Source organism: Capra hircus, chromosome 2 (genome assembly GCF_001704415.2).
Source record: "Capra hircus breed San Clemente chromosome 2, ASM170441v1, whole genome shotgun sequence".
Taxonomy (NCBI): Eukaryota; Metazoa; Chordata; class Mammalia; order Artiodactyla; family Bovidae; genus Capra; species Capra hircus.
In genome coordinates, this window is record NC_030809.1 from 16,715,225 (window position 1) to 16,729,326 (window position 14,102).

At 51.7% G+C, this 14,102-nt stretch overlaps 1 protein-coding gene across 5 annotated transcripts in view; it reads right to left on the bottom strand.

The window, feature by feature from the left end:
- ARMC9 (armadillo repeat containing 9) overlaps positions 1-14,102 on the bottom strand; it is a 182,821-nt gene that overhangs the window by 136,049 nt on the left and 32,670 nt on the right. For all 5 annotated transcript variants that reach the window (XM_018058243.1, XM_005676668.3, XM_018058256.1 and 2 more), the window contains exon 9: positions 11,907-12,005. In XM_018058243.1, coding sequence (XP_017913732.1) covers positions 11,907-12,005 — 99 coding nt within the window. The remainder of the gene's footprint in view (positions 1-11,906; positions 12,006-14,102) is intronic.

Consider the following 14,102-nt stretch of genomic DNA (forward strand, 5'->3'; position numbering starts at 1 on the left):
TTCATGAGAAAAGCCAAGTATGTCAAACAGTATGAAGACTTTATTATCCATGCGTGCGTGCTAAGTCGCTTCAGTTGCGTTGGACTCTTTGTGACCCCCTGGACTGTGGGCTGCAGACTCCTCTGTCCATGGGTTTCTCCAGGCAGGAATACTGGAGGGGGTTGCCATGCCCTCCTCCCTGGGATCTTCCCAGCCCAAGGACTGAACCCATGTCTCCCGAGTGTCTTGCACTGGCAGGCAGGTTCTTTACCACTAGCACCACCTGGGAAGCCCCTTTATTATCCAATCAAGTAAAAGAAAACAACACACACACACAAAACCCAAATTGGTGATGAGCTGTAGGAAGAATGGCTGAGCACGCCCTTAATGAGAGAGGAGAGGTTATGGTATTTCGTGAAGTCCCTACTGATTGCTCACCCAACAGGCCTCTGCTAGGCACTGCTGATACTGGTGAGCAAGACAAAGGCCCTCTTCTCAGACAGCCTGCAATTCAGTGGGGAGAATCAGTGATCAAATAACTCTCTGCACCAAATCTGCAAGATAGGGGCAATATCATACCAGTGGTACAGACACCAAGGAGAGCTCGTGGAAGTTGGCCTTGCTTCCCCCCCTTTTCTGCCTGTCCACCCTGACCTCCCTGCACTGACGAGGGTGCTGGAGCTGAGAGGCACTGAGCTGAAGTTATGAACTGGGATGTTGACCTTTAACATTGACACCCTGGTAGAAGCTTGCCCACGGAATGGAGAGCTCACCGCAGGTGACAACGACCACTTCCTTCCCTGAGGTGGAGGCGTTAGTAAGAATCGTCAAACACCTTGAGGGGGCTGGGGGGTCCTGTTCTGACCTCTCGACCAGCCTTTACACTGGATGGGATTTCTAAAGGTCACCGCCACCAGCTGCGGGCGCTGCTCTGCGGGCAGGTGGGGTGGACACAGATCCAATGGTCTGGCCAAGGAAGGAAAGCCCCAGGGAGAGAAAGCTGGGAGAGAAAGGGCCCAAGTCCATCATCCGTTGGAATCGTCCCCCTCTCAAGCAAACACTGGATTCCGAGTCTGGACGATGGGCCCAGGGAGCATCCCCTCACTAAGGGGCCCGACTGCAGGCCACGTGGGCGCTGTGTGACTTCCGGTACATTATGCTGAGTGGTCAGGGTGAGGACCCCAAGGCCTGGGGCACCGGAAAGAGACCGGCGTCCTAGCCCACGGTGGACGTTGGGCGCGGGCAGGCAGTGCTTTCCCAGCTGGGGACACGCAGTGTGAAGGTGTGGCAGCGGAACAACGGCAGAGGTGTGGCAGAGGCCAGCGGAACGATGAACGTAGTAACCCGTTGCTGAACCTGTCTTTAGTCTCTGAGCACCCCTCTCATGCCAGGCTCGGGGTGGGGCTCCCCGGAACGCTTGGGCGTGGAAGAGAGAAATCGATACCTGGGCTGAGAGTGACAGGGCAGAGCTACGCCTCCATCGCTTCTCAGCCTGCAGGCCAGGGACCTGAGCCCGGCCCTCGGGGTAGAGGGGCCAAACGAGCCTGGGACAGCTCTTGGTGACAGCGGCAGGATGAGGGGCTTTGCTAATGACCTGTGACATCAGGAAGTGTATTCAGAGAAACTGGTATGAGGTGTGACATGATGCAAGTATCCCACAGTCATGGGGACTGAAGAGTCACTGGGTTGGACGGGGTAAGCGGTCCCTCACTGTGGGCCTTCTCCAGACGCCGGTGTGCGGCTATGAACCTCAGGACACAGTGTGTCTCAAACTGGTGACATCAGCACTTTGTCTGGGGACAGGGCCATCCTGTGGGGCTGGCTTCTGGGCACACATCTTGGAAACCGCTGTTCCAGAGGATGCAGTCAGGGGAGGGTCAGGAAGAAAGAGCCACAAGGACACCAGGGACTGGAAGGCCCTGTTTGGGGCCCGAAACCTCCTCGGACCAGGCTGGCCCACGGAGGACCAGCCTTGCTTCCCAGACCCTGCTCACACAGGACTAATGCTGACGCAGGGGCCGCCTGTGCGGTGCGGACAAAGGCAGGACCCTTGTCAAGAGACCTCACAGGGCACAATCGCCAGGAGACGTTAAATAACCACAGAGGGACACTTAAGGGACTGTGTATTGGCCAGCGGGCAGAGAGGCCACGGGAGCCGGAGACCAGGGGGCATCCCCACCACCTGGGGAAGGGTGGCTGCTATGGCCAACCCTCTAACAGGAGGTGCACAGCTCGAGAAGGCAGGGGTGTGGCTGCAAGAGGGAGCGTTGCCATGGAGCATGGGGCGAATGACATATGGAAAGAGAGCTAAGCGTGTGTGTGGCGTGGGTGTACCCGAGTGTCTGAATGTGCCAGTGAGTTTTCCAGGAGCCTCTCGGGCAGGGTTCTCTCTGGCTCCCCAGGGCACTGAGGGCACTGCCCTTGGCCCTGTCCCTCCACCCTATAGCCTGAGCGCCTGGGGTCAGGGGTGGGCATGCTGGGGCTCATCGGGGTTTCTGTGACCAGCGTCAGGCCTGGATAGATGGACAGGCATCACGTCACGGAGGGCTGAGGACTCTACGCGGAGCACTTTGGACTGCAAGCAATGACAGGTATTACGCGAGGTAGAGTGACAAGGTCAGGTTCCTGAACATACCTAAATCCTTCCTGAAACCTGTGGGCTGAATAAATAGGACACAGCCAGGAGCTTTCCTGGCCCAGTCCAGTGGTTAAGACTCCGTGGTATCTTATGCAGGGGGCACAGATTCAATCCCTGGTCAGGGAACTAGATCCCATTTGTGGCCAAAAAAAAAAAAAAACAAAACAAACCCACAACCAAAAAGGTCACTCCAGCTCCCGTGAGAAGGAGCCATCAGAGATCTAAGGGCTTTGAGACTGAGACCAGGCAGAAAATGTTGCTTTAATCAGGACAGAAAGAGGGACAAAGCCAGGAGGCAGGGCAGGGGAGCCACAGCTCCCCCTACTGGAAGCTTCAGGAAGTGCTCTCCTTCGTGGAACAGCATCACAGCAAGGCTTCCTGAACAACTGCACAAGGCCCCATCCCTAAAGGGTCACTGTCATGGCCACCACCCCACCCTCTGCAGGTTGTTACTGCTAACAAAGATGGCTGATTTTGGAAGCAGATGGCTCCAAAGAGTCACATGTCCTGAGCTTTTAGTATATTTAATGCTATCAGATCTGGAAGTAATTTACATTTCTTTCATTTTTTAAAAAAATTATTTATTTGGCTGCACTGGGTCTCAGATGAAGCATGCAAACTCTTAGTTGCGGCAAGGGAACTCTTACTTGTGGCGTGTGAGATCTAGTTCCCTGATCATGGGTTGGACCCAGGCCCCCTGCATTGGGAGTGCAGAATCTTAGCTACTGGACCACCAGGGAAGTTCTTATACTTCCAGTGGGGTCTACTGGGAGTTATGAGAGAAAGGGAGGGTTAATTTCTAAATAAGCCATTTTCTCCAATAAGGATGGATTTAAACGGAAACTTCCCCATCTGAAGAATCTCAAACCCAGAGGTGCCACTGGGTGGGCTTCGGGACTCACCCAGGGGGCTGTGCTCAGGTGTCCACCTTGAGAGTGTCTCTGCATTCATGCTTACCCACTGCAAACAGGGGGCTAAGGGGAGAAAGGTATTCCATGGCACTTTTAAATGCTGTTTGCAGCAAACAAAGACAGATGTTGCACCGTTAGAAATGGCAAAAAACTGACAATTTCTACCAGAGGAATGCTTAAATGAACCATACTGTTGTCAAATTTTCTAAAAGATAAGGAAGATATAAGTATGCTAAAAGGACATGAAAGACTCTTGAAAATGTACCATTAAGTTAAAAGAGACAGCTGCAGAAGGATGTATCTAATAAAATCTCAGTTATATATAGTTTTTAAAGGTTTGGAGGATGCATATAAAACAGTGTCACCTGTGGAGGAAGCGGGATGGGGTGGGTGTGAGGGAGGGAAGGGATTTGTGCTTCACTCCATTTCCTGCTAAACTGTTATACATTTTCCAGCTGACACATATTTGTGTAGTTCCTGTACTGGACATGGAACAACAGACTGGTTCCAAATAGGAAAAGGAGTACGTCAGGGCTGTATATTGTCACCCTGCTTATTTAACTTATATGCAGAGTACACCATGAGAAACGCTGGGCTGGAAGAAGCACAAGCTGGAATCAAGATTGCTGGGAGAAATATCAATAACCTCAGATATGCAGATGACACCACCCTTATGGCAGAAAGTGAAGAGAAACTAAAAAGCCTCTTGATGAAAGTGAAAGAGGAGTGCAAAAGTTGGCTTAAAGCTCAACATTCAGAAAACTAAGATTATGGCATCTGGTCCCATCACTTCATGGGAAATAGATGGGGAAACAGTGGAAACAGTGGCAGACTTTATTTCCTTGGGCTCCAAAATCACTGTAGATGGTGACTGCAGCCATGAAATTACTCCTTGGAAGGAAAGTTATGACCAACCTAGGAAGCATATTGAAAAGCAGAGACATTATTTTGCCAACAAAGGTTTGTCTAGTCAAGGCTATGGTTTTTCCAGTGGTCACGTATGGATGTGAGAGTTGGACTATGAAGAAAGCTGAGCGCTGAAAAATTGATGCTTTTGAACTGTGGTGTTGGAGAAGACTCTTGAGAGTCCCTTAGACTGCAAGGAGGTCCAACCAGTCCATCCTAAAGGAGATCAGTCCTGGATGTTCCAATACTTTGGCCACCTGATGCGAAGAGTTGACTCATTGGAAAAGATTGATGCCGGGAGGGATTGGGGGCAGGAGAAGAAGGGGACAACAGAGGATGAGATGGCTGGATGCCATCACCGGCTCGATGGACATGAGTTTGAGTGAACTCCGGGAGTTGGTGATGGACAGAGAGGCCTGGCGTGCTGCAATTCATGGGGTCGCAAAGAGTCGGACACGACTGAGTGACTGACCTGACCTGAAATGAATAATCTTAGAAGACAAAAAACTCTCCTTCTTGTGCTCTTAGAAGAAGCTTCTCCTTTTACTATTTATCACTAGATGCTTGATAATATGAAATCAGATTCATCTCATGCCTATGTGTGTGCTAAGTCGCTTCAGTTGTGTCCGACTCTGCCATCCCATGGACTGTAGCCCACCAGGCTCCTCTGTCCATGGGGATTCTCCAGGCAAGAATACTGGAGTGGGTTGCTATGCCCTCCTCCAGGGGATCTTCCAGACCCAGGCATTGAACTCGCATCTCCTGCATTGGTGGCCGGGTTCTTTGCCACTAGCACCACCTGGGAAGCCCCAGATTCATCTCATATCCCAGTAAGTCATGGCCCAGGGTTTGGAGCCTGACTTGGTAGGGGCCACGGCACGATAAGCCTGGGGTTAGGGTGGTGACAAGCAGCCCAGCTGGAAGAGGCTACATGGGAAAGTTTTCATCTCAAAAATTTAACCCGTCATTAATCCTAGGAGCATCCAGATCTGTCAGCCAACTCTGATAATGCTTCTCAGGTGGTACGGTGGTAAAGAACCCACCTGCCAATGCAGGAGATGTAAGACATGCGGGTTCAACCCCTGAGTCGGGAAGATCCCCTGGAGGAGGAAATGGCAACCCACTCCAATATTCTTGCCTGAAGAATCCCATGGACAGAGGAGTCTGGTGGGCTACAGTTCATGGGGTTTCAAAGAGTCAGACACGATTGAGCACCACACAGCAACAGACAACTCTGATAATGCAGCAGACTCTGGGACAGTTACCTGGGTGGGAACGAGGTAGGGTAGAAACACACCTCTGGTTTCCCCATGGGGCCCTCCGCCAGGGTAATCTTCACACACACTCCAGAGGGGGTGACTGGCTGGATTTGCACTACCCTGTGCCCCCTTCCTCTGGGCAGTGAGGTTGTGTGGGTGGAGGGGGTTGGAGGGAGGGATTGGCCTTCTCTGTCCATGACTAAGTGAGAATGTTTCTTTAATTCCAGGGCTGAAAAGTAGGTAACCCACTTGCCTACCAAACCCGCCCCCCGCTACATTCTCCAATGTAAGCTCTCTCAGAATCAGCAGCAATATCTTCAGTTCCATTTTCCTTCATTCTATTGTATTTTTCAATTGGTTCGGAACTCCAGGGGAAGAACGGTGCGATTTACTGAACCCTTCGGAACTTTCAACAGTGAATGAGTTTGCAGAGGGCCAGATTCTTAGCAGTCAGATTTAAAAACCAAAACAAAGTACTACATTTTGTAGAAGATACAGCTGTTTTATGATGGATCCTGGCTGGGCTTCTCCTTGAATACAGTGAATAAGCCCGAAGAGAAGTTGATCAAGGACCAGGCTAGAAAGAAGGCTGGTCTGTGCTCACCTATTTATCTTGAAATTGATGACATTCTGTTTGGACTTAGAGTAGAACGTTGTTGTTTAGTTGCTCAGTAGTGTCCAGCTCTTTGTGATCCCATGGACTGCAGTCCGCCAGGCTCCTCTGTCCACGAGATTCTCAAGGCAAGAATACTGGAGCGGGTTGCCATTTCCTTCTCCAGGGGATCTTCCCAACCCAGAGACTGAACCCATGGCCGCTGTCGTGTCTCCTGCATAGCAGGCGGGTTCTTGACTACTGAACCACTGGGGAAGCTCTTAGGATAGAATATATTCCCCTTAAAAAAATTAAAAAAGCAATCTCCTTCCAAAGGGCTTCCCTCCTGGTGGCTCAGATGGTCAAGAATCTGCCTGCAATGAGGAGACCTGGGTTTAATTCCTGGGTCGGGAAGATCCCCGGGAGAAGGGAATGACAACCCACTCCAGTATTCTTGCCTGGAGAATTTCATGGACAGAGAAGCCTGGCGGGCTACAGTCCACAGGATTTCAAAGAGTTGGACACGACTGAGTGACTAACACTTACACGCACGTACTCCTTCGGAACCCTAGATCCTATCAGCTCAGTCACCGGACGGCCCATCTAAATTGTATCCTAATTTCCTCTCCATATGTTATAAATCTGATACCACACATTGACGTTAGGCATGCCCAATAAACAACAATATCCTGTAATGACCCCTCATCTACTTTTTTTTTTATCATCTTGTAAGAAAAATATACTAGGAACAATAAAAGACTGTTTGCAGCTTTTATTGCCTGGTAAGTCAATGACTCAGTAGGGGAAAAAAATGGTCCTGAGTTAGGATAAACAGAGTTCACCCTCCCTCCTGTGAATTCTGAGGCTTAGACCCTGTACCTTAGTGTCACTGCAACACGGGAGGATGGCAGGACCAGTCTCTTGGCAAATGAAGGTGACCTCTAGTGGGATGAAATGTCCTAAATGTTGTGCCCCATTCCCTTTTATACTGCTCCTCTTAAATATGACATCAGTTTTTTGTTTGTTTTGTGCCCTGCCTCAGGCATGTGGGGTCTCTTTCAATTTATGGTTAAAAATTTACCTTAGTTGTAGCATGTGGGATCTGTGAATATTTACCTGATTGATTGAACCTACGCCTCCTGCATTGAGAGCATGGGGTTTAGCCACTGGACCACCAAGGAAGTCCCTAGAAGGCCACTGTTTTTGGCAAACACACTCTGATCCAAGGCTGATGACTTACAGCCAAGCATATACAGGACATAAAAACTCAACTCAGCCAGTCCTCGGGGAGGTGGCTTGAGGCCCCTCCATCCTAGAGGGCCCACGAGGAAGTTACTTGTTTGAGACTCAGATGTCTGTGTGTACTTAACTGACATTTTTTAAAAAAATGGCCGACTCACTCTAAGATTTCTGTACACAGACGTCATTGCAGCCATATCCTAAAGCACAGACGCCACAGCTCCTATCCTTCACTGTCCACGTGTGGCGCAGCCGACACAGCAGCGGCTGGCCAGTCCTTCCACGTGCGCCTCAAGGACATGGTCAAGGACGCTGGCTCACAAGGACGGTACCACATCCTTTCCACCAAAATCCACGAGAGGAACTCTCCTCAAGTCTGAGCCATAGCATCGCCCATGCAGAGTTTTTTTGGCCTGCCAGTCTTCAAAAATAATGGACTTAATGACTTGCTTTTAAACTGTAATACACTCAGTTGGGAAAAGTTCACGGTCTAAGGGGCACCAGGGGACGCTGGCGGCACTGAGACGGTCTGTTGTGGGCACGTGTGATGGGCTCATGGGCGTTCATTTCACAGCTGTGCTTCGGAGGCTGCACATGTAGCACAAATGCTGTCTTAGATGCAGGATGAATATCACTGTCTCTTCCTTTATAAACAAATCACGTGACTGCATTCTGCACTGGCTACTGGAAAGCTGGCGCCAATTCCAGGCCTCCTTCCCCAGGTGCATTTTTAATACCAGCCTCAACCTGGCTTACTTTTATTTTTCTCACCCTCGTTTCCCTTGAACCATAATTTCTCTTTTCTCTCCAGCATCACTGAGATGTAACTGACATGTACCGTTGTGTGAGTTCAAGGTGTACGGTGTGATAACTTGATAAAGGTGTGTACTGTGACGTGATTACCACAATACACAGCTGTCACCTCACCTTTTTTTTCTAGTAAGAACATTTAAGATCTATTCCTTTAGAAACCGTCAAGTTCACAATAGAGTAGTGTTAACTATAGTCATCGTGCCGTCAATTACATCCCCAGAGCGCGAGCATCTTAAAACTGGATGTCTGTGCCCCTTGACCAAAGTCTCCCCATTTCCCCTACCCTCCAGCAACCACCAGTCTACTTTCAGTGTCTATGAATTCTAACCAAAATTTCTTTATCTTTATTTTCTATATTTTTTCATTTGTCATATGTGTATTTTCTCGTAATAATAAGTTGCTTCAAATCTCTTTAAGAATGAGGTAGATTATTTTAAAACTAAAAAAGGCCTCTGTTTATGAAGAGAAGATCCAAGTGTTAATGTTCAAACACTTCAGTAAAAACCGGGGCTCTGACCCACAGGGGGAGCGAGGAGGGCTCTGATCTCAGGGGGAGGGGCTCTGACCCTGGAGGGGGTCTCTGAATCTGGCGGCGGGGGTGGGGGTGGGGTGCTCTGACCTTTGGGGAGGGACTCTGAACCTGGGGTGGAAGGCTCTCTGAGGGGGGGCTCTGAACCTGGTGGGTAGGGAATCTGACCCTGGGGGAGCTCTGACTCTCAGAGGGTGGCTCTGACCCTTGCGGGGAGAGGCTCTAACTCTTGGCGGGGAGGGGCTCTGACCATCGGTGGGGGGCTCTGGCACTCAGAGAGGGCCTCTGACCCTTGTACGGGGGGCTATGACCCTCGTAGGGGGGGCTCTGACCCTTGGGGAGAGGCTCTGACCCTCAGGTGATGGGGCTCTGACTCTTGTGGGTGGGGAGGGGGGGGCTCTGACCCTCAGGTGATGGGGCTCTGACTCTTGTGGGTGGGGAGAGGGGGCTCTGACCCTCAGGTGATGGGGCTCTGACCCTTGGGGAGAGGCTCTGACCCTCAGGTGATGGGGCTCTGACGCTCAGGTGATGGGGCTCTGACTCTTGTCGGTGGGGAGGGGGGGCTCTGACTCTCGGGGAGGGCCTCTGACCTTAGCGGGGGCTCTGACTCTCAGGGTTGGGCTCTGACCCTTGTTGGGGGGGCTCTGACCCTGGGGGCAGGGCTCTGACCCTCAGGTGATGGGGCTCTGACCCTTGCAGGGAGGGGGAGCTCTGACTCTCGGGGAGCGGCTCTGACCTTGGCGGGGGCTCTGACCCTCAGGGTTGGGCTCTGATCCTCGTGGCAGGGGGGGGGCTCTGACCCTCAGGTGATGGGGCTCTGACCCTTGCGGGAAGGGGGGGCTCTGACTCTCGGGGAGCGGCTCTGACCTTGGCAGGGGCTCTGACCCTCAGGGTTGGGCTCTGACCCTCGTGGGGGGGGCTCTGACCCTGGGGGTGGGCTCTGACCCTCGTCGGGGGGCTCTGACCCTTGGGGAGGGGCTCTGACCCTCAGGTGATGGGGCTCTGACCCTTGTGGGGAAGGGGGGGCTCTGACTCTTGGGGAGGGACTCTGACCCTGGTGGGGGCTCTGACCCTCAGAGGTGGGCTCTGACCCTCGTGGCGGGGGGGGGGGGCTCTGACCCTCAGGTGATGGGGCTCTGACCCTTGTGGGGAGGGGGGGCTCTGACCCTCAGGTGATGGGGCTCTGACTCTTGTGGGTGGGGAGGGGGGGCTCTGACCTTGGCAGGGGGCTCTGACCCTCAGGGTTGGGCTCTGACCCTCGGAGGTGGGCTCTGACCCTTGTTGGGGGGGCTCTGACCCTTGGGGGGGCTCTGACCCTTGTGGGGAAGGGGGGCTCTGACTCTTGGGGAGGGGCTCTGACCTTGGCAGGGGCTCTGACCCTCAGGGTTGGGCTCTGACCCTCGGGGGTGGGCTCTGACCCTCTCCGACCCTTGCGGAGGGGCTCTGACCCTTGTTGGGGGGGGGGCTCTGACTCTCGGGGAGGGGCTCTGACCCTTGTGGGGAAGGAGGTCTCTGACTCTCAGTGGGGGGCTCTGACCCTTGTGGGGAGGGGGGCTCAGACTCTCGGGAAGGGGCTCTGACCCTGGGGGGGGCTCTGACCCTCAGGTGATGGGGCTCTGACCCTTGTGGGGGGGGGCTCTGACTCTCGGGGAGGGGCTCTGACCCTTGTGGGGAAGGAGGTCTCTGACTCTCAGTGGGGGGCTCTGACCCTTGTGGGGAAGGCGGGGCTCTGACTCTCGGGGAGGGGCTCTGACCCTGGTGGGGGCTCTGATCCTTGTAGGGGGGGCTCTGACCCTCAGGTGATGGGGCTCTGACTTTTGGGGGTGCCACTTCCCTCCTAGCTGCCCAGCTCCACCCATTCGGCCTCTGGCCCAGGCGGCAGGTCGCTATCTCCTGAGACAGGAGTCCGTGAACTGTAAATCCCCTTGGGAGACGCTGGTGTACTCTGTCTGCCCCGTGGTTAAGGACCAAACCAACTCCCCGAGCCTCCAGATTAGCTCTCCTAGGAAGGACACATCGCCTATGGAGTATTTTGGCCTGTAATGCAAACCTGAATCTAACTGCAAGGAAACATCAACCACAAAAGGAGAAATGTTCTCTTATTAAAGGAGGGGAAGGACTATCTTCTTCTAAAACATCAATGTCATGAAAGTCAAAGAAAGAAGGACTGAGAGGACCTTCATGAAGAAAGGAGGCTAAAGAGTCGGGACAAGTCAACGTAACACCTGACCCCACACTATGGGGTGGGGGTGGGGAGACGCTGTAAAGGGTGTTAATGGCTCAGCCGACAAAACTGGAAAATGCACAGTAGGTAATGAGGTAAAATACTGCATCAGTATTAAATGTACTGAAACTGATAATCCTAGTTACGTAAGAGAACATTCCTATTAATGAATGCACACTGCACTCAAGTATTCAGGAGAAAAGGACATAATATATGTAATTTATCCTCAAATGGTTCAGAAAACATATTGTGTGTGCATGCGTGTGTGTGTAGAGGAAGTGAACAAAAGAGCTAAATGCCAGCAGTTGGGGAATAGGGGTAAAGGGTATACAAGTGTCCTTCGGGCTATTTTTGCAACTTTTCTGTAAGTTTGCAATGACTTTAAGAACAGAGAGAAAAAGAAAGGCCCTGCCCGAGACCTGGCAGTTGCCTGTAAAAGAAGATGAGGTTGCCTCCTGACCTGCTGCTGTTACCAGCCCTGGGGCCCACAGAGCGGCCCCACCTGGAAGAGATCAGCCTGTCTTCCTGACTAGGAGGCTGCCTTCCAGCTGCTCACTGTCCAAAAACAGCTTTCTTTTCCTTTTGGGAAAGTACAGATCTCCAAAGCCTGCTGAAATGCAGACTCCCGAATGTATTTTCTCCTGCTCTCTCATTTTTTAAAGTTATGGTATGGTGAAATCTATGGCAACCCACTCCAGTATCCTTGCCTGGAGAATCCTATGGACAGAGGAGCCTGGTGGGCTACAGTCCATGGGGTCACAAAGAGTTGGACATGACGGAGCGACTAACACACAGGGTGAAATCTGCAAGCCTCACCGTGCCGGGCCTTGTGAAGTCCACGCTGCGCGCCAGGCTCTGCCGCATCTGGTTGCTGAAGAGGCGGACACAGACGCTCTGCAGGTACTCGGGAGTGATCTGCAGAGGACAGAGAAGGGACTGCTGGTGAGTGTTGCCCTGGCCGGTGTGGGCACTGACTCTCCACAGCCTCGGAGGTAAGATTTTGCTTTAACATCAGAGCTCCAGTGAGTTGAGCCTGAAGAGAAAACTCACTCTCCAGGTGTGACCACGGAATACCATACTTTAAGTCATGTAATTGCACTTAACATACTCCCGCTGTCCTGCAAAATAAACTTTTCTTTTTGGCACACTGCCTGGCTGGCGGGATCTTAGTTCCCCGACCAGGGATTGAACCTGGGCCCTCTGCAGTGAAAGCGCCTAGCCACTGGACAGCCAGGGAATTCCCATAAAATAAACTTGATTTAAAACCAATTTTTTGTTAATTCAAGCAGTGAAGTCATGGTAGGGCAGGGGGAGTGGGGAGCGGTAAGAATAGATGGAAAGTCATGATAGGAAGAATGCCGGGCTTAAAATCTGAAGACCTGGGCTTAAGCAGTGGACTCAAGAAAACCAACGGGTCTGCCTCCTGCTTTCCGGACCTGTGGGAAGAGATGAAGGAGGCCTACGTCTTGGGGACCAGGGGAGAGCCCGGCACATGTGACGTAGGAACCCACCAGGTTCCTCTGTCCATGGGATTTTCCAGGCAAGTATACTGGAGTGGATTGCCTTTCTCTTCTCCAGGGGATATTCCTGACCCAGAGATTGAACCCGTGTCTCCCGCATTACGGGTGGATTCTTTAACACTGAGCCACCAGACAGTTTTACCTCCTTCCAGACTTCTTCTATGCCTGACTGTTGGACAGACACTTCTTTTCCCAGTCTCCTGACTCTGTGTGGTGAACTCCCACGTGCTAATGTAACAGGTGTCCCTTCCCAATGCTCACTCACTCATGCCTACAAGAGGACGACTACTCAAATGACTGGTGGGTTGGAAGGAGCGGAACACTGGACTAGACCCCTTCTCTCCCTGTGGTTCTGCTGTCTGCCCCCTGGAAGCCTCTGGTCTGTTTCAGCCACAAGAAAGACTGTTCCTTGTGGAGAATTTCTTGGGTCGTCTGGCTGGATGGCCATCTCAAGGCTGCACCTCCTACATCATCCTCAGCCCATCTCCTCTGAATGCCTAAAGGATCAAAATTCAAACATTCCTTGTTCATCCTGTGCATCTCATCTTTCCTTTCATGCCAGTTCCTTTCCTACAACCTAGAAACGTGTCCGGACATATTTCATATTTCAGAAGTACCTTCCCCTTTCTCCTCCCGAGGCCCTCATCTGTCAACCGCCCTCTCGATGTTCCTCCTTTACAGCCACAGTCCTTAAAAGAGCGGCCGACGTCTGCTGCCTCGCCTTCCCTTTACCTGTCCACACACCCCAGTTGAGCCCCTGTCTGCATCGCCCCACGGAAACTCCCATGGTAAAGGCCGCCAATAATTACTTTCTAAATGGCAGACACACTGGACACTTTTCAGTTCTGGACTTCTAGAGTTTTCTGTGATTTCTGGGACTTTGGAGCAACCCTTTGCTTCTGAAATTGCTTCCTCTCCTTTGGTACCAGAACCATTTCTTTAACGTGGAAATTTGATTCTGTCACTTTCTTGCTTAAAACAAGTGAAAAGAGGTCAGGACATGTATACGATAGTTGACTAAAAGACAAAATATAAATGGCATAAACACATATGAAAATATATTTGGCCTCACACATAATCAAAGAAATGTAAATTGGAGGAGAAGGTGACCACAGAGGATGAGATGGCTGGGTGGCATCACTGACTCGATGGACATGAGTCTGAGTGAACTCCGGGAGTTGGTGATGGACAGGGAGGCCTGGCGTGCTGTGATTCATGGGGTTGCAAAGAGTTGGACACGACTGAGCGACTGAACTGACTGACTGACTTACCCAACCAGCAAAAATTTCAAAGTATAATCATGCCTAGTGTTGGCAAGTGTGTGAAGAAATAGATATTCTGATATGCTACTGGGGGTGGAGGGTGGGTAGACATTGTGGAAATCTTTGAGGAAATAATTTGGCAACATCTATCAAAACCAGCTTCCCTGGTGGCTCAGAGGTTAAAGCGTCTGCCTCCAATGCGGGAGACCTGGGTTCAATCCCTGGGTCGA